Source organism: Erythrolamprus reginae, chromosome 3 (genome assembly GCF_031021105.1).
Source record: "Erythrolamprus reginae isolate rEryReg1 chromosome 3, rEryReg1.hap1, whole genome shotgun sequence".
NCBI classification, from domain to species: Eukaryota; Metazoa; Chordata; class Lepidosauria; order Squamata; family Dipsadidae; genus Erythrolamprus; species Erythrolamprus reginae.
This window is the reverse complement of record NC_091952.1, coordinates 49,433,404-49,459,947: the sequence shown is the minus strand read 5'-3', so window position 1 is coordinate 49,459,947 and position 26,544 is coordinate 49,433,404. Positions and strand designations below refer to the sequence as shown.

At 40.8% G+C, this 26,544-nt stretch overlaps 1 protein-coding gene across 3 annotated transcripts in view; it reads left to right on the top strand.

Moving 5' to 3' along the window:
- The window catches only part of TEAD3 (TEA domain transcription factor 3), a 144,566-nt gene that overhangs the window by 107,710 nt on the left and 10,312 nt on the right, over positions 1-26,544 (top strand). The window contains exons 3-11 of one of the 3 annotated variants that reach the window (XM_070745181.1): positions 6,474-6,538; positions 10,053-10,115; positions 10,246-10,308; positions 15,691-15,702; positions 16,718-16,855; positions 18,856-18,899; positions 20,481-20,542; positions 24,969-25,102; positions 26,358-26,531. In XM_070745181.1, the coding sequence (XP_070601282.1) occupies positions 6,474-6,538; positions 10,053-10,115; positions 10,246-10,308; positions 15,691-15,702; positions 16,718-16,855; positions 18,856-18,899; positions 20,481-20,542; positions 24,969-25,102; positions 26,358-26,531 (755 nt within the window). The remainder of the gene's footprint in view (positions 1-6,473; positions 6,539-10,052; positions 10,116-10,245; positions 10,309-15,690; positions 15,703-16,717; positions 16,856-18,855; positions 18,900-20,480; positions 20,543-24,968; positions 25,103-26,357; positions 26,532-26,544) is intronic. The other 2 variants (XM_070745183.1, XM_070745182.1) reach the window with 2 other exon arrangements.

The following is a 26,544-nucleotide window of genomic DNA, read 5'->3' as shown; positions in this document are numbered from 1 at the left end:
GAACAAGGGGACTCAATCTGAAGTTAGTTGGGGGAAAGATCAAAAGCAACATGAGAAAATATTATTTTACTGAAAGAGTAGTAGATCCTTGGAACAAACTTCCAGCAGACGTGGCTGATAAATCCACAGTAACTGAATTTAAACATGCCTGGGATAAACATATATCCATCCTAAGATAAAATACAGAAAATAGTATAAGGGCAGACTAGATGGATCATGAGGTCTTTTTCTGCCATCAGTCTTCTATGTTTCTATGTTGGTTTAAAATGCCCATGATGTTCAGCCAGCATAGTTGTGTTGGTTGAGGATGACCTATAAATCCCTACATGGCATCGGACCAGATTACTTAAGGGACTGTCTTCTGCCTCATGTGTCCCAGCAGCCAGTCATCTCCCACAGAGTTGGCCTTCTCCAAGTCCCGTCAGTCAGACAATGCCATCTGGCAAGACCTAGGAGAAGAGCCTTCTCTGTGGCAGCCCCGGCCCTCTGGAATCAACTCCCTCCAGAGATTCACACCGCCCCCACCCTCTCGGCCTTCTGCAAGGCCTTAAAACGCACTTTTGCCGACAGGCTTGGTGCCACTGAGTTAACATCTAGCCCTGAATTTATAATGTGTGATAGGACGAATGTGAATGACTGGTTTTAAGAATTGGGGTTTTAGAGTATATTTTAAGCTTAGATTTCTTATATGTTTTTGTACTTATCTCTGTTGTGAGCCGCCCTAAGTCTGCGGAGAAGGGTGGCATAGAAATCAGATAGATAGATAGATAGATAGATAGATAGATAGATAGATAGATAGATAGATAGACAGACAGACAGACAGACAGACAGACAGACAGACAGACAGACAGACAGACAGACAGACAGACAGACAGACAGACAGATAGACTGACTGACTAACGGATAGGAATAAATTAAAATGTTTAGAAGGCTCCACATTGAGAAAGGCTTCAAAGGATGAACAAGGCAACATGTGTAGACAATATCAAAAAAGTAAATTGTGAGCCAAGAAATTCATGCCACAACTGTCCTGCATGAATTCTGCAGAAAGGAAAAATGCCCTTTTCTTATCTTCTGAAAGTAGAAACGGGAATGAATAATCCTTTGGTACGGCAAGTATGGTCTGTTGAGAAAGGAAGGAAACCGTCTGCTTACCAAAAAGTCAATGCAAGCTCAGATTTTGGCACATCTATGTTACATGAAATGTAAAACTTTTTATAGAATAATAGAAAGAATGCAGGCATATTTTAAAAGAGTATTTAAAAGAAAGCAAAATAGACAGACGTGGGATTTTTATCTTAATATACTGACTTGGCACATTTTTCAGATGTTGAATGTTATAAACCAGGAGGCAAATTTTCCATAAACAAAGTATTAAGTTGCCTAAATCAAAGAGGTTAGAGCATTATAAAGTCATAAGTTCTTTATCCAAAGCGGTGGGCACGCAGCTCACATTCATGGAAACAATGATTCAGTCAGTACAGGAACTGGACATCCTGAGTCAATTAAAGCACTCCTCCCCTCATTCCCCCCCTCAAAAAAAAAAACATTTATTTGATGTGTACTGTGATGTCAGATCCCACGTGGGTGACAGCCAGTTGAAAGCAATTGTTTGAAAATGTCTGGTTAAAGATCAGCTAGTGAACATGCGTATGTAGGGTAGGGAAATAAGCAGGAGTGGGGAGGGGTGAAATGCCAGCTGAATGCTACTCAGACAAAGAAGTTGCAACTTGAGATTGTTTTACAAAGCTGTTTGTTAGGAAGGACTCATGCAGCCAGGCACAATTGTAGCACAACTGAAAAAAGAGCAGGAGGGCTTGGAAGTATGATGGAAGGAATGACCCAAACTATTTAGCCTTATGCAGGTTCTGCTGCCTGTATTAGGCAGTCTGCATTGGTTACTGATCAGTTTCCGGTCACAATTCAAAGTGTTGGTTATGACCTATAAAGCCCTTCATGGCACCGGACCAGAATATCTCCAGGGCCACCTTCTGCCGCACGAATCCCAGCGACCAGTTAGGTCCCACAGAGTTGGCCTTCTCCGGGTCCCGTCAACTAAACAATGTCATTTGGCAGGACCCCGAGCCTTTGGAACCAACTCCCCCCAGATATCAGAGTTGCCCCCACCCTCCTTGCCTTTTGTAAGCTCCTTAAAACCCACCTCTGTCATCAGGCATGGGGGAATTGAGACTTTCCCTCCCCTAGGCTTATAAAATTTATGCATGGTATGTTAGTATGTATGATTGGTTTCTAAATTGGGGTTTTAAATTAACTTAAATATTAGATTTGTTTACATTGTATTATTATTGCTGTGAGCGAGTCTGTGGAGAGGGGCTGCATACAAATCTAATAAGTAAGTAAGTAAGTAAGTAAGTAAGTAAATAAATAAATAAATAAATAAATAAATAAATAATTTCACGAGACAGGATGTCCAGTTGCAAGGAGATTCAAGGGCTGAAGCAGTACAGTACAGGTGTGTTTTCTGAAACTGATGGGTCATGGTAAATGGCTGTTTTTAAATAGATCACACATGCATTTTAAAAATCAGATGCGCATTTTAAAAATCAGTGCAATTTTCAGAGGATAACTTTGGATTGTAAAAATTGCTGCAGAATTGCTGTAGCCATACAGAATTGCTGTGCTTATTTCATAGCATAGCTGTGTTTCAGATTTTATTTATTTATTTATTAAATTTGTATGCCACCTCTCTCCGTAGACTCGTAGACTTTGCCAATGAATATTAGTAATTTTTTTTACATGCACCTACTAAAATATCAAGAGGTTCTGAGAGAACAAATAAAATTAAAGGTTGTCATTTGTTTCATTACTCTATTTCGTGAACAAAGTAATCTAACATGGTGTGAAAAAGTAATTGCCTTGCTAGTTAGTTGGAAGAGTACATACTGTAATTTGGGGGGGGGGGGTCAGGATTATCACCTGCCCAAACAAATCTGAACCTGTGCTTATTATTATTATTGTGAATTCATTGTACAGATTCCAAGGCCGTTTATGCTACGTTTAATTAATCTGGAATTAATGAAATTATATTAATGCCTATGAATATTTAATATCCCAATTAATATCATTAAATGATATGAATGCCTATCAATCTTGAAACTATTTCAAAGTCATTTCTTGAGCTTGGGATTCCAATAATAGTAAGATGCAGTATTGCAATGGATAATATTTCTATCCATTGAAATGGAAAACATGTTCCCAAAAGTAACTGTCCTGTAAAAATCATTTTAAAAACTCAACGTAAAATAATCCATGGATCTGCAATCATTTCATTGGCTAAAATTAAGCCTTCATGATTTCATAGCCAGAAAAATACTGGATAGCAATTGCTACGACTCTTGATGATTTGCCATAGTTGAAAGAAGCATGAATTCTGTTAGATAAAGCAATTTTTCAGGAGAGAATTAATCCCTTACACCTCTTAAGTGGGACATGCAGCAAGAAAGAGATACCAGGTTTATAAGCAACATTGTGGAGGAGGAAAAAACCATAGTTTTGGAATGCCCAGACCCAAGTCCAGGCTTAAAACCTCATGGAAGTATAATGTCAGGGCCTGAAATAAACACTTTAACCTAGAAAACATCCAAATATTATTTAATCGATACAAGTAACCATGAATGAATGGGTCCAAATTCCTACACAACAATGTGAGGGATTGATAATTACAGGAAGCATTTGATTGCAGCTATTGCAGCTAAAGTGGTACAACCAGTCATTAAATCCAAGAAGGCAATTGCTTTTTCCCCCCACACACTGTCATTTTGCACGTTAGATGGCTTTAGTGCTTAATTTCATTTATATCATCAACAACTATTTCTTCATTTAGATTCCCTTCCTATATTAAGAGAACCAAACTATGATAATATTCAGTGGCAAAAAAACCCCCAGAAAATGTAAAAGGGGCAACTCTTTTTTTTCCACAGAACTGTATATGGGTAGTACATTAGTAATACCAGGCTAGAGAACACTATTTAAAACTTTGAATAGGTCCCAACAGTGTATGCATGCACACAACTCCTAAGGGAGAACCAACTCTTGCGTTACATGTACAGTGTTGCCTCGATTTTTGCGGGGGATGCGTTCCGAGACCGCCCGCGAAAGTCGAATTTCCGTGAACTACTGATGCGGAAGTAAATACACTATTTTTGGCTATGAACAGTATCACAAGCCTTCCATTAACACTTTAAACCCCTAAACTGCAATTTCTCATTCCCTTAGCAACCATTTAGATTATTACTCACCATGTTTCTTTATTAAAGTTTATTAAAAAAAATATTTATTAAAGGCGGACGAAAGTTTGGCGACGACGTATGACGTCGTCGGGCGGGAAAAACCGTGGTATAGGGGGGAAAACAGCAAAGTATTTTTTAATTAATATTTTTGAAAAACCGTGGTATAGCCGTTTCGCGAAGTTTGAACCCGCGAAAATCGAGGGACCACTGTAGTCCTACTTTGTCTTTCTTTCTCAGCCACCAAATAAAATAAAGCTATTCTTCTATTATTTTTAAAAAAAATCAATGTCAGGAACTGCGTATATTGAGGGATATGCGCTGAGCCAGATGGCTTTTTATGATGGTATTGTTACTCTAGTATTCGGTATCATCCTTCTCTTTCCCTCTCACATGCTGCTGTTTGACTGGGCGCAGCACCTGGTCTTGTCTGTAAAAATATCTATGGTGGTGGGGAGGGGAGAGAAGAGAAGAGGCATGGTTGAGGGGCTGCATTGTGACCTCATTTAAGACTTCTGTCCCCAAGGCTGAAAACGAATGCTTCCCTTGAAAAGAAACCAGGACTCTGGCTTTGCCAGAAAAACCACACTTGCTTTTCAGCCTTCAAACTTCTCTGTCTCTGTCTCTCTCTCTGTTCTAAGTTAGCTGCAAGGGCATTTCAGCCAGCTTTAGCCAATACCATCTGGTCCATCAAAATAAATCTGGCATGCTTCTCCAAACTATTCTTCTTCTCCCATGTTGAGGAGGGGGTGGAGGGAGATGGGGGAAAAGAAAGCTCCCAGCTGCTTTGACGTTTGAATTTAGATTGGCCACAGCTGGCCTGTAAAATGTGGAGCAAAAGCTCTTCTGCTTCAAATTAGGACAAAGAGGAGGTTGGGAAGGGCTCCTTTCAGAAGCCAGTGCCACTTAAAACATCGCAGTAGGTTGCACATCCTGTTGACTGTCGTATATCACACCTCAAACTCTGAGCGTCCTTCACATTTTACAGCTTTTTTAAAAAAAAAAACATCTTCTGTATTATGAAAACTTCCATGGAAGCTAGGAAGGAAGGAGGGATGCTCCAAGCATGCTGTTATAGCTGAATTAAACATGGCAGAATAGGACAAGAAATGCACTTCTGTTTCTACTAGGGTTTTTTCATAATTCCTATTACCCATTTCCTCCCACTTAGGACTGTATGACTGTAACTTGTTGCTTGTATCCAAAGATTTTTATTAATACAGTGATACCTCGTCTTACGAACCCCTCGTCATACGAACCTTTCGAGATACGAACCTGGGGGTTTAGGATTTTTTTGCCTCTTTTTACGAATCCTCCACCGCCGCTGGGATGCCCCGCCTCCGGACTTCCGTTGCCAGCCGAAGCGCCCATTTTCACGCTGGTGGGATTCTCCTGGTGGGATTCCCCTGCAGCATTGCAAAATCTGGAGGTGGGGTTTCCCATGGAGGGGAGCCTCAGGGGAATCCCACCAGCGCAAAAACGGGCGCTTCGGCTGGCAAAAGGGGTGAATTTTGGGCTTGCACGCATTCATCACTTTTCCATTGATTCCTATGGGAAACATTGTTTCGTCTTACGAACTTTTCACCTTACAAACCTCGTCTTGGAACCAATTAAGTTCGTAAGACAAGGTATCACTGTATCGATTGTTTCCTGATTGCTTATTTGACCCCTATGACAATCATTAAGTGTTGTACCACATGATTCTTGACAAATCTATATTTTCTTTTATGTTCACTGGGAGCATCTGCACCAAGACAAATTCCTTGTGTGTCCAATTATACTTGGCCGATAAAGAATTCTATTCTATTCTAAACATTCTGAGTTCCCAGATTAGGCTACAAATCTTGGTCCTAGGAAATCCCATAATTTATTTAAAGGCGACAATGATTTCTTTTGTGTCCCATATTTTCATTATTTTCTGAGCGCCCAGTTTAAGCACCAGGGTTTTGGAGGGTTGTTTTTTTGTGTTTGTTTTTTGACAACGCTAGGGACTGCTATGGCTGTCTGGTTCAATGCATAAACTACCCTGGTCTCTTCTTGTTCAAGAGTTGTTTTAGCGCCATCTTCTGGTAAAATGTCATCACTGAGTTAGGAGCCGAAGTTCAGCTGTTTGTCGGCTTGAAGGATGTAAGGAAGGTGGATCAGAGGGCAGCCTTTTATTTCTAAGAAGTGGGACAAGAGAGGGCCTGCATTCATCGCATAACATATTTTCTTTTTCTGCTTTAGGACGCAATGAACTGATAGCAAGATACATCAAGCTACGGACAGGGAAGACAAGGACTAGAAAACAGGTAAAAATAATTCCATGGTTCTCCTTTTAAAAAGTGTGAAGAATGAAAAAATTTTTAATGCGTGTGTGTGTGCGCGTGCGCGCATGTTTTTTGATATATGCATGCTCCAATGCAGTGATCTGGTGTACTGTTAACTTACATGGTGGATATCTTAAGTGACAAGGTTAGAATGCACTACTACTGCTGCTGCTGACTGACGGCTGCCTGCAGTTTGGCAGTTGCAATCTCATCAGGCTCAAGGTTGACTCAGCCTTCCATCCTTCCGAGGTGGGTAAAATGAGGACCCATAATGTTGAGGGCATATGCTGACTCTGTAAATCAGTTAGAGGGAGCTTTAAAGCTCTGTGAAGCGGTATTTAAGTCTAAGTGCTATTGTTATTGCTATATGTGTGATTTTTAAGTTCTCACTTTGATTCAGCCACTGGTCTCCTGTGAGATTTCTGTTTCATCTTTCTTAACATAGGTTTCCTATTTATCTCACCCAAAAAATAGAATATCTTCAATCATTTGATTTCCTGCGGCTGGATTTACGTTTGAGAAACACTTTGTTTGTTGTATAATTTAAAGTTTAGGAATTAAGATTAATTAAATTCTGCAGCCTGTTGCTGTTGCTGCATTTTCTAGAGGTGAAGTCTACACATCTGGAAGTTGTTGAGCTTTGGAAACTTCGTTTCACACAATAAAAATTGACACTAGCTTTTAGCAAAATTTCCTTTTAGATTAGACAGATTTGGAGACCCACTTAATGACCATTTGATCCTATAACAAAGCTGGGAAGAATCTTCAAGTGGAAGGCTGTTTAGCATACCAGTCAATGCAAGCATGTCAGTGGGGAAAAATGAAAAGGTTTTAATTAAAAATTAACAATTATTATTGAGTTTTCAATAAAAGCTAAAGTTTTGAATACCAGACTAATTCCATTTCACTTTTTCGTTCTTAATTCCTTTGCCCATGCTATCATTTAATTTAGCTTGATGGAAATTGTTTTTAAAACAGGGATGGAGGGGAAGAGTTGTGACTAGCCACATTCTAGTTTGTGAAAAATTGAGATTCACAGCGATAAACAAAGAAGACCAACCACAAGAATGGAAAATATAAGAGAAAGATTAAAGGGGTTTTCTATTTTAGTGAGGAATCCACTAAATCTTTCTTATGCCAGGAAGAAACTTTGAACAAACAGAAACAAATCTTGTACATTCCTTGTACATGAAGATTGCATACCACATTATTATTATTATTATTATTATTATTATTATTATTATTATTATTATTATTAATTGGATTTGTATGCCGCCCCTCTCCAGAGACTCGGGGTGGCTAACAACAATAATAAAACAGTATACAAAATAATCCAATAGTAAAAACGATTTAAAAACCCATTAATATAAAAACCAAACATACATATAGACATACCATGCATAAAATTGTAAAGGCCTAGGGGGGAAGAGTATCTCAGTTCCCGCATGCCTGACGGCAGAGGTGGGTTTTAAGTAGCTTGCGAAAGGCAAGGAGGGTGGGGGCAATTCTAATCTCTGGGGGGAGTTGGTTCCAGAGGGCCGGGGCCACCACAGAAAAGGCTCTTCCCCTGGGTCCCGCCAAGCGACATTGTTTAGTTGACGGGACCTGGAGAAGACCCACTCTGTGGGACCTAACTGGTCGCTGGGATTCGTGCAGCAGAAGGCGATGCGACTGGATCTTGACTGTTATTATTTGCCAGGTCTGCCTAACTGAATCAGAAACTTTCATTCTTCTGGTTCATTTCAAAAAAATTGAAGGGCATTATAAAAATCAGAATTGGGATGGGGAATGCACCACGTGTATATCTATCCGATGATCTTCTAGGTAATTTTTTTTAATAAATGGAGAAAGAGCAGACATGTCATGTGTGTTGTAAAAGCTGTCGTGAATGAAACTTCAGTTTAATCTTTGTTTCTATTTTCTTCCTCTTCATACCTATAGGAGTAGCTTTTAGAATAATTAGGGTTTATTAGTGGAGTGAGGTAGAATTCTTTAATGGAACTCTGTGTATGTTAGATTGCAGTGTACGACATATTAATGAAAGCTGTCTATTTGGACTAGGAAAATGATTGTTTATAGAGTTCCAATCAATTCCTCCTATTTTAACTGTGGCTTATGTCCTCCAACAGTACAGTGAGATTGGAAATGCCAATCCCACATCTGATTTCTCCAGGCATCTTTATTGGACTGTCTGAAAGCACATCTTTCAAGTTGAGCTGTTTTTCTTTACACATATGATTCTCAGCTACGAAACTAACAGTCTGTAACTTTCAGCTGAAATTGAAATGATATATAGCCAGGAAATGGTTTATTAGACAATTCTAAGCATATTTAATGGGACTGCAAACTGTCCCGAGAGATTGGTGTGGATTGCAAAATATGTCACTATAAAACAGAACAGATTTATTTTGGGGGTTCCCCCCGCTATTGCCTGGCTTATTGTATTCCATCAGCTCTCCCAATAATGTATTACAGAAATGCAAAGTTTAAAATAAAACGAATGAAAGAATGAATGAATGTAGAGTGAGAAAAAAGCCATTTCTATTGTCTGTTTTAAAACACAGATTAAAGTTAATGTAGCTGCTGGGTAATGAATTCCTTCACCTGCCCTTTGTTTATAATATTCAGTATTTTTTTAAAGGAAAACGATGTGTTCTGACTTCCTGAAAATATTATTTCATTCATCAGTTATAATCAATCATAAATTTAATTTTTATCCAAAATTTTGAACAGTTTTCAAAGCCATAAACTCAGATTTAATTTCTATTCTGAATAAAAACCTTATGTCTACCGTTTTGCTCCCTAAAAGCAGTTTTGCAAACGGCTGAGAAATGTTTGATATTTCCTAGGTATCAATATTTATAGTATCAAGAACTAATACTTTGAAGAACGTTCCCATAAACAGTTTAGATAATGTGAAAGACAATCACTTACCTCAGAGGTCTTCAAACTTGGCAACTTGTAAGACTTGTGGACTTCAACTCTCAGAATTTTCCAGCCAGCAAAGCAAATTGCCAAGTTTGGGGACAACCCCCTTCCCCCAAGTTACCTGATTAAAAACAAATCAAATAAATAAACAGGGGGGTGGCATGATTGAGGAGAGTGGATGGACGCGAAGCAGCAAAATACCTGTAAATCAGAATTTGAGTCATTTCTAAAACCAATAAGATTAATAATGTATAGAAGTCCATGAGAAATAATAAATTTGAAATTGAAAGTTACTTGTTGCTGCCAAGAATCCTAAAAATGGTATTTCCTGGGAATATTTCCAAAGTTTTCGTTCAACAAGATTACAGCAACTTCCTTCAACTGATTCTTTCAGTCAGCCATTAACTGCGATTTATTTACCCGGCAAGCCGATATTATTCCGTCAGAACTTCAACTGGCTTAGGAGGCCAGTGTGTTTCACATGGGTGCTTGAAGCACTGTGGTCGATATGGGGTCATACCTTCATTCTTTTTGTGTTTTCCCTTTTGAATGGCTTGGCGGGGCCTAGGTGTCCAGCCATATACAGGTTCTAGCTCGGAAGAAGGTGCGAGAGTACCAGGTTGGCATAAAGGTACGTTGGAGACCCTGCCCATGCATCCATGGTATGTGCGCATGGGCAGCCCCCTCTCCTTCCTTTCCTTTCCTCTGGTTGACGGCTCTGCTGTTTCTCCCCCCCTCTCCTTCTGCTTTTCTCTCTGCAGGTCTCTAGCCACTTGCAGGTTCTAGCCCGACGGAAATCTCGCGAGATTCAGTCCAAGCTGAAGGTACGCGCTTCCCCAGCTTTCTCACCTTTAAGCCATGGCCATGCTGCAGCTAACATACTGCATTCTGTTATTGCCACTCTGTTCCTTTGATCTCCTTGCCCCTTTCCCTTGGATCCTGGGATTAGATCAAAGCTAGTAGTAATCTTGGAAGAGAGAGTGAGAAAGAGAGATGTTTGGTCAATGCCATGGGCCATCTTTATGTGGCAGGATTTCAATTGGGCTGTGATCTAAAACAATTCACTTCCAGAAGAGGTCGTGACAGCTGTCAGCCTTGATAGCTTCAGGGCAGGATTAGACAGATTCATGGATGTCAAGTGTATCGGTGGTTATTGAAAAGGATGTCCAAGTGCCGCCTCTATGTTGGTTGAGGCAGGCAGGATTCCCTTGAGTACCATTTGTTGGAGGTCAGGGGAAAGGGAGGGTCTTGCCTTCTCTTTCTGCTCAAGATCCCCATGGACAATTGATGGGCCACTGTGTGACACAGAATGCTGGACCCGATGGGCTTTGGCCCGATTCAGCATGGCTCTTCTTATGTTCTTATGTTCTAATTCACTTGGTGTCAGGTCAATGGAAAAAAAGCAGGAGAGTAAATGTCCCATAAGAATTTTCCAGATTGGACTTTCAAACACTGGCTGTTGTTTTTCCCATAAACACCTAGTGATACTATTAATCCTATCAAGTGACCTGAATTCTTAACTATATAACCCTAAAACTTTTTAACCAACCTAGCTATATAGAATGAATAATGGCCTATTTCACGGTGATGGCAAACCTCTTTTGGCATGCATGCCAAAAGGGTGTGTGCTCGTGCGCTTGTGTGTGTGTGTGTGTGTGTGCCCTCCCCTGCACATGCGCACAACCTCTGTGCTACCCCCTGCATTCACACACACACACTGCCCCCCCCCGCACATGCGCACAGGCCTCATTGCAGCCTCCGGACTCCTGAAGCCTGAGGATGGCAAAAAATGGTCCAACAGGCAAACCGGAAGTTCAGAAAAATGGACTTCAGGTTTGCCCATTGCACACCCTGTTTTTTGCAAAAATGAGCCCGTCTTCCCCCCAAATAGGGGTGTTTTTGCCTTCCACAAGCCCCCAGGAGCACTCTGCAGGCCTCCCAAGCAGTCGGCATACTCCATTTTTTGCAAAAACCGACCCATTTTTGCAAAAAATGGGGCACAGGGAGTGGGACTTCAGGAAGCCAAAAAAAGGGGCTATATTCAGTGTATAAGACGCATCAACATTTCCACTCTCATTTAGGAGGGGAAAGGGTGCATATTATACTCCAAAAATACGGTAATTTACTTTTTACCATAGCAGGTGCAGAAAGAAACAAATCAAAGAGTCTTACTTAGAGAAACTATTGTGCGATGCGTTTAAGAATTGAATAAGTTATTTGGCAAGGAGGCCTGTGCAGTGGTTGCAACCGAGATGCACAGAACCAGAAAGGGAGATAGGATGGCTGTGGCTGAGAGTATGTAGATCAAGTTCATGAAACCAGGAACTAAGGAAACTGGGCAAGGATGCAACTGGAGAGCTTTATCCTGTGATTGCCTTTCTTTTTCTTCTGTGGTTGGCTTTTTTCTCCTTATTCTGTAACTGGAGATTGACTAACTTGATCCCTTTCCCTCTGTGTGTTCTGTGTATTGTGATTTGCTGAATAAAATGTCTGAATATGGGGCATATGGAGAGAGGGGTATATGGGGCATATGGAGAGGGGTATATGGGGCATATGGAGGGGTATATGGGGCATATGGCATATGGAGAAAGGGAGCCAGAGAGTTGTTGTTGTTGTTGTTTTCATTTTTATTGGTGAATGTATGCCTTGGAAAGTACCAAAAAATTACAAAATTGCTTCTCTCTTCCCTTGTCTAGATTCCCCAAGTTAGAATATATACAGTATTTAAATAGGCTTGTGAAAGTTGTCAATGGTTGTCTCCCCATCTTTTGACCAAAAAAGAAACAAGATCGTACAAACAGACTACAATGTATTTATTGTCAAAGTCCTGGTTTCCATAGAATTCAGTTAAATACTTCCAGTTGAAGAGTGGCGTAGATCAGTAAAAAAAAGATATAGAAGATATAGAAGTATTGCATGCAGTAATTGGATATAATTCTAGAGCATCTTTATCTTCATTCTGACCCTCTAGGAAATCTTCCATAAAAGTTAGAAAATACATTACCCCAGAAATGAGCTTGACATGCTAGTCAACTGATGCCAAGGGATATTTTTGTCAAGAAATGCTACTATGTACAGCACTTCTTACTTTTTCTTATTTGTAAGCAAGAGAAGGGCAAATTTCCCTTTAAGCTCTGTATTCAGAGTAAATCTTGGCTACTTGCTGTGAATGTTATTGCAAGTGGCCAAACCTCTTCCAGGTGGGTCATGAGTCCAAGTGAAACCCGGAAGATCCATTTTCAAATTATTCCTCAAGTTGAAATTTGATGTTATACTGGCATCTGTGAGAGTAGAATATGCTGAACTCAGTGCAACTGGCTTCTCAGTGAGTATGCCAGCTAGGTGGTTCCTTAGAAGAAAAATTGTGTATTATTATTATTATTATTATTATTATTATTATTATTATTTCTCTAGCTGCTTCTCACTTCTGCTGTCGCAATCCCAGGAGACAGCAAAATTGAGGAGAAGCAGCTAGTTAAATTTGCAAAATACAAAGATCTAAAAATCGAGCTGCAACGACTCTGGCATAAGCCAGTGACAGTGGTCCCTGTGGTCCTTGGCACGCTGGGTGCTGTGCCAAGAGATCTTAGTGGACACTTGAAAACCATGGGAATTGACAAAATCTCCATTTTGGAGATTTTACTTTACTGGGATCGGCACACATAATTCGTCGCTACATCACGCAGTCCTAGGTACTTGGGAAGCGCCCGACTGGTGTGAAATACGAAATCCAGCAAAGTGATCTCGTTTGCTGTGTTGTATTGATGATTATGATAATGGATAATGATGATGATGATGATGATGATGATGATAATAATAATAATAATAATAATAATAATAATAATAATATAACAACAGAGTTGGAAGGGACCTTGGAGGGTCATCTAGTCCAACCCCCTGCTTAGGCAGGAAACCTCTTCAGAGTATACACAGTGAATCTGGCCTGCCTACCAAGGTTGTTGTAAAAATAAAATGGGAAGAGTATTCATATCCCAATTGAAGCACTTTGCATAAAAGATTAAGTGAGAACAAAGAGGGACTTGTAATGGAAACATTTATCAACATTTGTTTAAAGTTAAGGTCTTAATAATAATAATAATGATGATAATAATAATAATAATAATAATTATTATTATTATTATTATTATTATCATTATTATGTCAGTACAACACAGCAAACAAGATCACTATGCTGGATTTCGTATTTCATCACCAGTCGGGCGCTTCCCATATTATTATTATTATTATTATTATTATTATTATTATTATTAAATGTTTTGAGTACATATCGAACAATAGATTTGGAATCTTCATTGCTTTATTAAAATTGCTGTTGTAACCCTTAAGTTTGAGATATATCCGACAGCTTTTTTACAAGATGCATGCCCAAATTAATCCTATTGTTGCTGGTACTTTAATTTTGATATAAGGAGGATAACTGGAAGCAAACGCTGGGCCTTGAGTGTGCAGCAGTGCAGTCACATTGCTAAGCCATGTGGTTCGTGCATGTGCCTCCCTATGCCCGTAACTGGGGCTGCGTGTGTGTGTTCTTACACCGAAACATGGCCTTTTTGTGGCCTGCTTTAATAGATAGTTGCCCACAATACTGAATTTATGATTTGTTTTGAAATGTTATACGATGAACAGAAGTATATTCATTTGCAACAGACTTACAAAGCAATTAACAATGAAGCCCTGTATACATTCTACTTCATGACAAAATGACCTTTTTCAGACTCTGGAATTAGCCAACTCATTAGGCACCACTGCTAGCAGCTTGTGCCTTGGGGTGAGGGAGAATGCTCAGGAAATAAACCCTCCTTTTGTAGCTGAATTGTGATGTTGGAATCTACTTGAGATGATCTTTTAATTCGGTCCCTGCAAGTTCAGGATTGAGATTTTGAGACTGGTTTGATATCAAGTTTAGATTGATAAACCTCTCTCAGCTTCAGTTCTGGATTGCTAAAGATATTTCATGGCATCTTTAAAAGAGGGACTGAAAAGAGCCGGTTAGTTTTTAAACTTTAAGCAGGGAGACAAATAAAATATACTGCTCAAAAAACTAAAGGGAACACTTAAATAACACATCCTACATTTGAATGAATGAAATATTCTCATTGAATACTATCTTCTGTACAAAATTGAATGTGCACATTCAGTGTTGCTTCCTAAGTGGACAGTTTGATTTCACAGAAGTTTGATTTACTTGGAGTTATATTGTGTTGTTTAAGTGTTCCCTTTAGCTTTTTTGAGCAGTGTATAAAAACAATGCAGAAGATCTATTGATTCACACGATTGTCTGCATGCAAGCAGTGTATTCTTAAAAATACCAAATATTAATGTTAGAATACAGTGTTATTCTTTAATATACTGTATAGTATAAAATTATAATTACCAGTATCTATTGCACAGTACAGTGCAGTATTTACTTAAGATTACATACTGTATATGGCCTGCAAAAATACTGGACAAGTTTTCTCTATGTGCTGCCATCTGGTGAACATCCAGACTATTGCAGACTAGATAGTCCTAATTTACTTTTTTCTGTATAATTGTGCAAGGACAATGATAGAAGGTTTTTCATTTGTATCTGTCTAGTGTGCAAAAGAGTATTAGCATCCATCCATAGACTTAGACTAATTTGCAGAAGAGCAAAACTGGAGAGCTTGCTCAATTTTTAACTTTTTTAAAAAAATACTTGCTTATTGTTCACTTCATTTGTGAACACGAAGAAAATATCCACTGAGATCAGCATGCGACCAGATGGGATTTTCCACCCATTCCCTTTTTAGTTCCCAGGATTCTGTGAAGTGGGATACATTGGAAATTGACCTTGCTCATGTGTAATTTATTTACAAAGTAAAGGCATAGATGTCTATGGAGATTCTCAGTCATGCAGATCATGGTTGTCTCAAAGGATTTCCAAAAGGCCACAGAACTTGGTTTTTCCTTGAAAACGTTTCACTTCTCATCCAAGAAACAAGAACTTTGAGGACTGAAGAGGCTTTTTGGATGAGAAAGCCTCTTTAGTTAAGGAAAAACGTCCAGTCACCTTTTGAAATGGCACCTTTGAGACAAAGTAAAGGTAGATCATTGCAATATCTTGGAATCCCATTATGATTATAGATACTATGCAGATTTTCCTCAGCCTTCACCCATACCTGAGTTCTAATCATATTTCTCTTTTTCTTTTCCCCTTCATGCAGGCTATGAACCTGGTAAGTACCATCCAGACCTGTCTTTATTCCATTACTTTTAGATACCATATTGGTCCCAACAAGGTTTTTAAAATCCTTAACCTCAATGAAACACGAAATGATTTCTGATACTGCTTAGAAAGAGAAAATTAGAAGCTGGTGTTTGTAGAATTTGAACCTTATGCTACAAAGCTGCCTTCTCTGACTCTGCTTAAGTGGCACAGATCCAAAGAGTTTGACTGTCTCTAATTAACACGGTTCCTTTCTAAAAGTAGTGGCAACTACAGTGGTACCTCTACTTAAGAACTTAATTCGTTCCGTGATCAGGTTCTTAAGTAGAAAAGTTTGTAAGTAGAAGCAATTTTTCCGATAGGAATCAATGTAAAAGCAAATAATGCATGCAAACCCATTAGGAAAGAAATAAAAGCTTGGAATTTGGGTGGGAGGAGGAGGAGGAAGAAGAGGAGGAGGTCAGTCGCTGCCCAGAGCGTTTCTTTTCTCTGGGCACTGGCAGAGGTTTATTCCCTCTCTAAGCGCCCAGAGAAAGGAAAATGCTTTGTTTGCTCTGGACTGCCAAAGCCTCCTTAAGCACCACCGAAAGGCTCCTCTGGCAGCCCAGAAAAGCCCGAGATGGCCAGGATTAAAGGGGGAATGGCAGGAAACTGGTTGGGCCTTCGTGCCACTCTCAAATTTCCTGGGAAATTTTTCCAGGCTCGGGTTCTTAAGTAGAAAATGGTTCTTAAGAAGAGGCAAAAAATTCTTGAACACCCAGTTCTTATCTAGAAAAGTTCTAAAGTAGAGGTTTTCTTAGCTAGAAGTACCACTATATCTCATTACTTTTCAGAAACAACTTGGATGAATGATTTATGGTTAGTGTACAGTAGTTGAAGCTCAGATAGAAAATGGTTTTATGTAACTAAGACAGACTATAAAAACTACCTGTTAATTTCAGGTGGCTTGTTATTTTTCTGCGCTCTCAAGGTATGGATTAGCAAGCCCTCCTTCTGTTTCATTTTTTTTAATCCTGTTTTTGAAGGATCAAGTCTCGAAGGACAAGGCTTTGCAGAGTATGGCTTCCATGTCTTCGGCACAGATTGTATCTGCCAGTGTCCTGCAGAATAAGCTGAGTCCTCCTCCTCCACTCCCTCAGGCTGTCTTCTCTGCTGCTCCCAGGGTAAGAAATGCCCCACATATGGATGGTGGTGACCTAAGCAGGAAGGAGTCCTAGGAGAGATGCTCTTGGCTTATTTGAAACATGTTGGGTATTTTATACCAACTTGCATCAGCTACCCATCTCTGCCTTTTTAACTCAAGTGCCATGTTTAATCATTAAACAAGGAAGTTCTGCAAAATGGGACCATTCGCCTTGTCTGTTTGGTCGTGCCTGGTTCAACCCCAGGGTTCCACCCCAGTCATTTGCCGCTGACTTTTCTCCTTGGCTGAAACGGCATTAGCTCTTCATCCCAGCCCCTCCTGTCACAGCCCCTTCACTGAAGAGGTCCAAAAGCCCATTTGCCCCAGGTTTTGGGGCACATAAAAGGGGCTAGGATGGGAGGGGCTGGGATAAAGATCTAAGGCCGTTTCAGCCAAGGAGAAAAGTCAGCGGTGAATATTTGGGGGCGGAACCAGTGAAGGGCTACCAAAATTTTTACTACTACGCTGTGGGCATGGCTTATGCAGGACGCCCTGTATTTTATTTCAACATCTTTCAGTGCAAATTGGGTGCTCTGGGGTGGAGCTCCATTTTTGCTACCCCACTGCGTTCCCCCACATCTGGGCATTCCCTCCCATTCACCCCGGGCAAAACCCTGAGGTCGAACCTGGGCAGCGAAGTGGAGGAGGGGAACAGTCATGGACCCGAAGTTCTGGGTTGCTTACAAGCATGATGGTAGGCCGGGTGGAGCTGCTGTTGATTCAGGAGGGTTTGTTGGTAGGCATCACACCAGGATGGCCGGGTGATTGGGCATGCACTTCAGACTGGAGTTGGGCACATGCTATAGAGTAGTACGGCATTCCTGGAATCTTATACTCTGTAGCCAGATTCCCCAGGAGAAAAAGCAGCAGGAATGGGAGTTATTTACTGGAGGAATCTTCCCTTCTGGCTTCTCCATTCACTTTGCTTATTAAAATTCAATTCAATTCAATTTATTAGATTTGTATGCCACCCTTCTCCGAAGACTCGGGGCGGCTCACAACAATAATAAAAACAGTATAACAATGGAACAAATCTAATACTAAAATTATATTAAAAACCCCCAACAATTTAAAAACCATACAACACATACACACCAAACATGAAATATAAAAAGCCTGGGGGAGATGTCTTAATTCCCCCATGCCTGGCGATATAGGTGGGTCTTGAGTAACTTGCGAAAGACAAGGAGGGTGGGAGCCGTTCTAATCTCCGGGGGTAGTTGATTACAGAGGGCCGGGGCCGCCACAGAGAAGGCTCTTCCCCTGGAGCCCGCCAAATGACATTGTTTGGTCGACGGGACCCAGAGAAGGCCAACTCTGTGGGACCTTATCGGTCGCTGGGATTCGTGCGGTAGAAGACGGTTCCGGAGGTATTCCGGTCCAATGCCATGAAGGGCAGGGAAGGTTGAAAATGGTGATTACATGACCACATGACACTGCAGCCATCCTAGGATCATGAACATGTGACTGTGGGAGTGGTAAGGTCTGATAGTTGTTGAATAAGTGGTCCTTACCGAAGGACTATGGGAATTTTGAGATTGTGAATTTTAAGGGTGCAAATAGTACTGGTTTGCCCCTCAAAAGCCTCCCCTCCATTCTCATCCCTTCTCCCACCATCCTGCCCAAACTGTGTATAGATTTCTAGCCTCGTTTCCTTCAGTGATGTTGCTAAAGCAACAGGTGGGCTCCTAAGATTCTTCTAAAGATCAGGAAGCTCAGTTACAGCCACTAATTCCTTCACAGGTGGCCTATCTGTAACTAACGATTTCTTTCCTAAAATTAAGAAAATGCTCTGGCTTGGTGTAGAGATCCCCACTGATGTGGTCCCAGTTTTTAGCTGCTGGTGGCAGAAGTTTCAAACTATTTAATAGAAAATATATTAAATATTCACCCTTAATGTGAATATGCTGTGAATCATTGAGTGATGACATCATGCCATTGAGAATGACGTCATGTTTTCTGCCCTTTTTGTTTTTTCAGTTTTGGAGTGGGCCTATCCCAGGACAGTCTGGATCTTCTCAGGAGTAAGTAGATGCTTGAGTTGTATGCTAATGGTACATTTCTTTATTATTATTTAATTATTATTTATTTAATTTATATGCCGCCCCTCTCCGAAGACTTGGGGCGGCTAGTGCCAATGCAAGATTATGTTTTTTCAAACAAACTTGTTACTATGTTTCTAAAACAGGATAATTGAATCCTGGTTACCAGTTTCACACAGAGATTGATCCAACTCAAATATGAAAGAGGTTGTGTGAACTCTTCCATAATGTTCCGTTTAAGCAACCCTGCCTCAGCAAAGATTTCCTTATCAACTGTATTAAATGTATGATATGATATAAAAGTACTGGAGAGTCAGTACTGATAGATAGATAGATAGATAGATAGATAGATAGATAGATAGATAGATAGATAGATAGATAGATAGATAGATAGATAGATACTGTAGACAGACAGACAGACAGACAGACATTCATACATACATACATACATACATACATACATACATACATACATACATACATACATACATGATAATCAGAACTGCAGAAAAAACAATTGCTGCCAACCTGCCTTCCATTGAGGACCCGTATACTGCACGAGTCAAAAAGAGGGCGGGGAAAATATTTACTGACCCCTCGCATCCTGGACACAAACTGTTTCAACTCCTACCCTCAAAACATCGCTACAGAGCACTGCACACCAAGACAACTAGACACAAGAATAGTTTTTCCCCGAACACCATCACTCTACTAAACAAATAATTCCCTCAACACTGTCAGACTTTTGACTAAATCTGCACGTCTATTTCTACTAGTTTTTCTCATCATTCCTATCATCCTTTTCCTCCCACTTAGGACTATATGACTGTAGCTTGTTGCTTGTATCCTAAGATTTTTATTAATATTGATTGTTTCTTCATTGCTTATTTGACCCCTATGACAATCATTAAGTGTTGTACCACATGATTCTTGACAAATGTATCTTTTTCTTTTATGTACGCTGAGAGCATATGCACCAAGACAAATTCCTTGTGTGTCCAATCATACTTGGCTAATAAAAATTCTATTCCATTCTATTCTACATACATAATCTCAGAAATTCAGGATTATGAATAGAATGAATAGAATAGAATTTTTATTGGCCAAGTGTGATTGGACACACAAGGAATTTGTCTTGGTGCATATGCTCTCAATGTACATAAAATAAAATATACATTTGTCAAGAATCATGTGGTACAACACATCAAAACTCCCATCAGATTTAATGTGCTTCCACATTGACCGGCCAGTGATTATGAGAAGCCCAACGATATGAATGAACTAGCACATTTCCCAATGTTGGAAAAATAATGACATGCAGCCAAAGACATCATCACACAAATGTTGCAATTTTACACCCATACCTCAACATCTGATGTAATACATGATATTTATGTTATGGTACCATCACACTTTCATCATTTCCCTCATCCTTGCACCTTCTGCTATTGCTCATATTGCCTGGCATCTGGTATTCAGAGTAAAGCTTGTACTTGAAATATGCAGATTAGAGGAAGGTTTGTCAAAATAAATTAATCTATTCGGTGATATTTTGTTTTTCAGCATTAAACCTTTTGCACAACCAGCCTACCCCATTCAGCCACCCATGCCTCCATCACTAGCCAGTAAGTGGTCTGTCTCGCTTGATTTCTCCAATTTACCCTCTTGATTCTCAATCGTGTAAAAATTAATTTTTTTCTTGTTTCCTGTCTCCTTTTACCACCTGCATGTGATTCAAGTATTTGTTTACAGTATAGCTCTCTTCTCCCATTGCTGCTCTCAAGAACTCTTTTTTTTAATTACCATCTGCAATAGTGAATTTAATTGGAGAAATTATCATCTTAATGAAAGTGATAGTGCCACTAGGCTGTGTATTTTGTAATTTATATGCAGCATATGAATGCAACCTGCTCATCCAAGTTGCATTTCTCTAAAATGAGTTTGTGCTTGTCCTCAGTTCACTTACCTGTAGGCAAAATAAAAGCAGAATCAGCATTTGAGACAATATGTTCACATTGGCATTCATAATATACTTATACATATGGAAACAGGGCTTTTTGCATTAAAATCAAATTGATGTTGAAGGAATGCTGAGCCAGTAAGTCAATAAATTACAGATTTATGCTTTAGGGCCAGAGTTACACTCAGGCGTTGACTAGAATTGTGTTCTGAAAGCTTCCTATTATGTAGGTCTTTATATTACCATATATACTCGAGTATAAGTAGACCTGATTATAAGCCAAGGCACCTATTTTTGCCACAAAACCTGGGAAAATTTATTGACTCGAGTATAAGTCGAGGTTGGATTTTTTTCAGCACATTTTTGGTCCACATGGAACCATATCTGCTTGCACATGAGTTGTTGCCCTAGCTCAGCTCCAACATGCATGTGTGTGCTGGCCAGCTCATTTTTGGCACACACAGAGGCTCTGGGGGGGGGGCATTTTTGGCTTCCAGAGAGCCTCTGGGGGAAATGGGTGAGGGCGTTTTTACCTTCCCACAGCTCCAGGGAAGCCTTTGGAGTCTGGGGAGGGCAAAACACAAACCTATTGGACCCACCAGAAGTTGGGAAAGAGGCTGTTTCCAGCCTCCAGATGGCCTCCAGGGGGCAGGAGAAGCTGGTTTTTCCCTCTGCTAGGTGTGGGCACTAGCACATGCGTGATATTGCGTGCCCACGGTCTTTTGGCACCCGAGGAAAAAATGGTTGGCCACCACTGCTCTATGGGGAACGAATAGATAATTCAGTTCGGCGTTTGGGAGGCCGCTGAGAAGCCCCGCCGCCCAGCTGTCGCCTTTTGAAACAGCCAGGGGGCTTCTCGGCGTTCTCCCGAATGCCGAACCTGGAAGTTCGGCAAAAGTTCGGGTTCGGCATTCGGGTTCGGGAGAATGCCGAGAAGCCCCCCGGCTGTTTCAAAAGATGACAGCCGGGTGGCGGGGCATCTTGGCGGCCACCCGGACCCAAACCTGAACTTTTGCCGAACTTCCGGGTTCGGCATTCGGGAGAACAGTGAGAAGCGACCGGCTGTTTCAAAAGGTGACAGCCGGGCAGCGGCATTTTTGTGTGTGGGGGGGGGTGTCTTGCACGCTTTAATTCATTTTACATTGTACCTATGGGAAACATTGTTTTGTCTTAGAAACTTTTTGCCTTACGAACCTCCTCCGGGAACCAATTAAGTTCGTAAGACGAGGTATTACTGTACTTCAATAGTGAGATCACATTTGGAAAAGGGCAACAAGAATGATCAAGGGAATGGAGCATCTCCCTTATGAAATCAGGTTGCAACGACTTGGTCTCTTCAGCCTTGAAAGACGGCATTTAAGGGGTGATTTGATCGAAGTGTATAAAATCATGCATGGGATAGAAAAGATGGATAGAGAAAAATTCTTTTCTCTATCACACAATACTAGGACAAGGGGGCTCCCCCTAAAGCTCATAGGTAAGAAAGTGAGGACAAATCAAGGGAAATATTTCTTCACCCAGAGGGTCGTTGGTTTATGGAATTCACTTCCAGAAGAGGTCGTGACAGTTGTCAGCTTTGATAGCTTCAAGGCAGGATTAGACAGATTCATGGATGCCAAGTGTATCGGTGGTTATTGAAACGGATGTCCATGTGCCGCCTCTATGTTGGTTGAGGCAGGCAGGATTCCCTTGAGTACCATTTGTTGGGGGTCAAGGGAAAGGGAGGGTTTTGCCTTCTCTTTCTACTCAAGATATACAATTGGTGGGCCACTGTGTGACACAGAATGCTGGACTCGATGGGCTTTGTCCTGATTCAGCATGGCTCTTCTTATGTTCTTATGGAATATTGTGTCCAATTCTGATTTAAAAAAATAATGCTGAGACCTTAGAAAGAATACAAAGAAGAGCAATAAAGATAAGGGGTCTGTAGGCTATACCATATAATGAATAGTTGAAAGAACTGGGTATCTCTAGTCTAATGAAGAAGGACTAGAGGTGACATGATACCACTCTTCCAGCATTTGAGGTGTTGTCACAGAGGAGAGGGGGTTGATCTACATTCCAAAGCATCTTAGAGCAGGACAATAAATAATGAGTGGGAAATCATTAATTTCCTGACTATGAGAACAATCAATCAACAGAATGGCTTGCCTCCAGAAATTGTGAGTGCTCCATTGCTGGAGGTTTTCTGGAAGAGATTTGTCCGGAAGGACATAAGGTCCCCTGCTCAAGCAGAGGGTTGGACTAGAAGACCTCCAAGGTCCCTCCCAACCTTGTTATTCTGTGTTCCTCCAAAGACTCAGTAAAAGCAGAACACTAACTTTTTGTATTGTTATAGCAGTAAGTGAAAATTTAAGTCGTGTTTTATACATGGAGATTATCTAATTCATAGCACTCTTCACGTTTGTCCTTAAGTCTGAGATTTCTGATCAATACCTTTTATTTTGTTCATGAATAACCTTCCCTTAATTTAATTTATTAAATTTATTATGGCTGCTCACTCTATTGGATTCTGGTGGCTTATATAATTGATTAATAATAAAAACAATTAACAATCTGCAGACACATAAACAGGTAGTTTAAACTAAAAAAATCCCCAAAACAATAAATTGTATAGATGCAACATTGCTCTCTCAAATACATCGGTAAACCCGTTAACTCCAGGCTTGGGATAAAGGCCGATTTTAAGGACTGTCTGGAACCCCCAAAACATGGGGGCTATTCATATCTTTTGGGGACTGCTGTTCTAGAGGGAAACAGCAGCAAAGAGAAGGTGTGCTTCCTCTGACCCACAAGGTGGCAGCATATAATAGAGAGAACCTTCCCGAACAAACAAGAATGGAAAAGTCTAATGATAGCCTGTTCATTGTTTAAGACATGGGTCTCCAATCTTGGCAACTTTATGCCTAGTGGACTTCAACTCCCAGAATTCCCCAGGGGAATTCTGGGAGTTGAAGTCCTCCAAGGCTTTAAGTTGCCAAAGTTGGAGAGCCCTGGTTTAAGAGATTTCATATTGCTTTCTCCCAAGTCCATGATGGCAAACCTATGGCACATGCGTGACAAGTGGCACATGGAGCCCTCTGCAGGCACTCAAGCCATTGACCATCTCAGCTCCACTGCGCATGTGCGAGTGCCTCCTTCCAGTCAGCTGATTTTCCAATCCGACAAGTTCATGCTTTCTCCTCACTTTCTGCGGCCTGTGCCTTCACAGATCTCTGGAGATCCCACCCCAGCGCTGTTTGGGCACGCAAGGCTTCCCTCCCTCCCACCAGCTCCGTTTGGGGAAAGAAGAGGCTCCCCCCACCTTGTAATTTATTTATTATTTATTTATTTATTGGATTTGTATGCCACCCCTCTCTGTGGACTCGGGGCAGCTCACGACATATCAATAATAAAACAGTATACAATAATACACATAGATCCAATTAATATCAATAGTTAATTGGAAACATTATAAAAGGCTAAACAATTAAAAATCATTCATTCAAGCACCAACCATAAGCATACTGAACATTCAGTGGCCAGAGGCTGGGATCTAATGACCCTAAGCCTGGCGGCATAAATAAGTTTTCAAATTCTTATGAAAGGCAAGGAGGGGGGGCAGTGTGAATCTCTGGGGGGAGCTGCTTCCAGAGGGCCGAGGCCCCTACAGAGAAGGCTCTTCCCCTGGGCCCTGCCGAGCGACATTGTCTAGTTCAATGTTTCCCAACCTTGGCAACTTGAAGATATCTGGACTTTAACTCCCAGAATTCCCCAGCCAGCATTTGCTGGCTAGGGAATTCTGGGAGTTGAAGTCCAGATATCTTCAAGTTGCCAAGGTTGGGAAATGCTGGTCTAGTTGATGGGGCGTGGAGAAGGCCGTCTCTGTGGGACCTAACCGGACCGCTGGGATTCATGAATTAGAATAACAATGAAGCGAATAGTCTTAAATTGCCTGGAAAGATTCACAAATGAACCAAACTAAAATAAACTGGCCCAGTTGCCTATTCTTCTCAGTGGTTAAATATTTTTTTTTCCATAATAATTTTCTTCTGCAACTTAAAATTTGGTTCTGCAACGTTGAAGAATGTTTTATCTGCCCATCCTTCTAGGCTATGAGCCCTTGGCTCCTCTTCCACCTTCTGCCTCAGCTGTGCCAGTCTGGCAGGACCGAACGATTGCCTCGGCCAAGTTGCGGCTCCTTGAGTATTCAGCATTCATGGAAGTACAGCGCGACCCTGAAACGGTAACTCTTCAGAGAGGAAACTCATACAAGAGGGAGGAGAGAATGATAGATCTTGCTTTATTATACAGGATGCAGTGGTGTCATTTTAAAGACTATCTGTGGGGCACCTGTTTATCCCCAACCCATTCCCAAATTCTCTGGTGGCTTTATTACACAGATGGAAGTACAGTGATCCCCCGAGTTTCGCGATCCCGATCATTGCGAAAGGCTATATCGCGATTTTTCCACCCGATGACGTCACTCCCTTCCTTTCTCATCTTTCTTTCTCTCTCTCTTTCTCTATCTTGCTTCTTCCTCTCTCACACTCTCTTCCTCCCTCTCTCATCTCTTTCTTTCCTTCTCTCTCTTTCTCTATCTCTCCCCCTCTTGCTCTCGAGCGGCAAGCGAGCAGCCGGGCGGGCGGGCGAACGGGCAAGCGGCAAGCGATCTTGGGGTTTCCCCTTTGCCTGGGCAACGGGGAAACCCCATCTTCGGCTCCTCGCTGCTGCCGCGCTGCGGAGCAGATCAGCTGTTGGGCGGCCGAAGGAACCTTCCCTGGGTCTTCCCCGGGTCTTCCCCGCCGCCCACACGCAAACTCCACCATCTGCGCATGTGCGGCCATGGAAAAAGGGGCGCACATGCGCAGATGGTGTTTTTACTTCCGCACCACTACATCCCGAAATATCGATTATCGCGAGGGGTCTTGGAACGGAACCCTCGCGATAATCGGGGGATCACTGTATTCACTCTAACAATATCTTGTATTCACTCTAGCAATATCTTGAGAGATTTGTATCATAATTTCATGCCGCCCTGAGTCTACGGAGAGGGGCAGCATACAAATCTAATTAATAATAATAATAATAATAATAATAATAATAATAATAATAATAATAATGCTTACATATCTGAACTTCCATTTATCTTTTGAAAAAGTGATGGCCAGAATTTGAGTTCCAAATATAATATAAATCTTACTATTCTTTTGATCTGCTTTTGCTCAGATAGAATGGAATGGGAATAGAACAAAACAGAAGAAAATAGAACAAAATAGAATAGAACAAAATAGAATAGAATTCTTTATTGGTCAAGTGTGATTGGACATACAAGGAATCACAAAGTTGGTAGCAATTGGCAAAAAAAAAAAGCTTTGAGTAATCCAGGGCAAATTCATCAAGACTATCCCAATTTTTATTTTATTTTATTTATTTTATTTTTGCAATGTTTCAACCTGCATAGTGAGCAACAATGCCTTTTGTTCTCTTTCCCATTACAGTATAGCAAACACCTTTTTGTGCATATTGGACAGACGAACCCTTCATACAGTGACCCACTCCTGGAAGCAGTGGACATACGTCAGATTTATGACAAGTTTCCTGAGAAAAAAGGTGGCCTGAAAGAACTCTATGAGAGAGGACCCCAGAACTCCTTTTTTCTTGTCAAGTTTTGGGTAAGAACTGCAT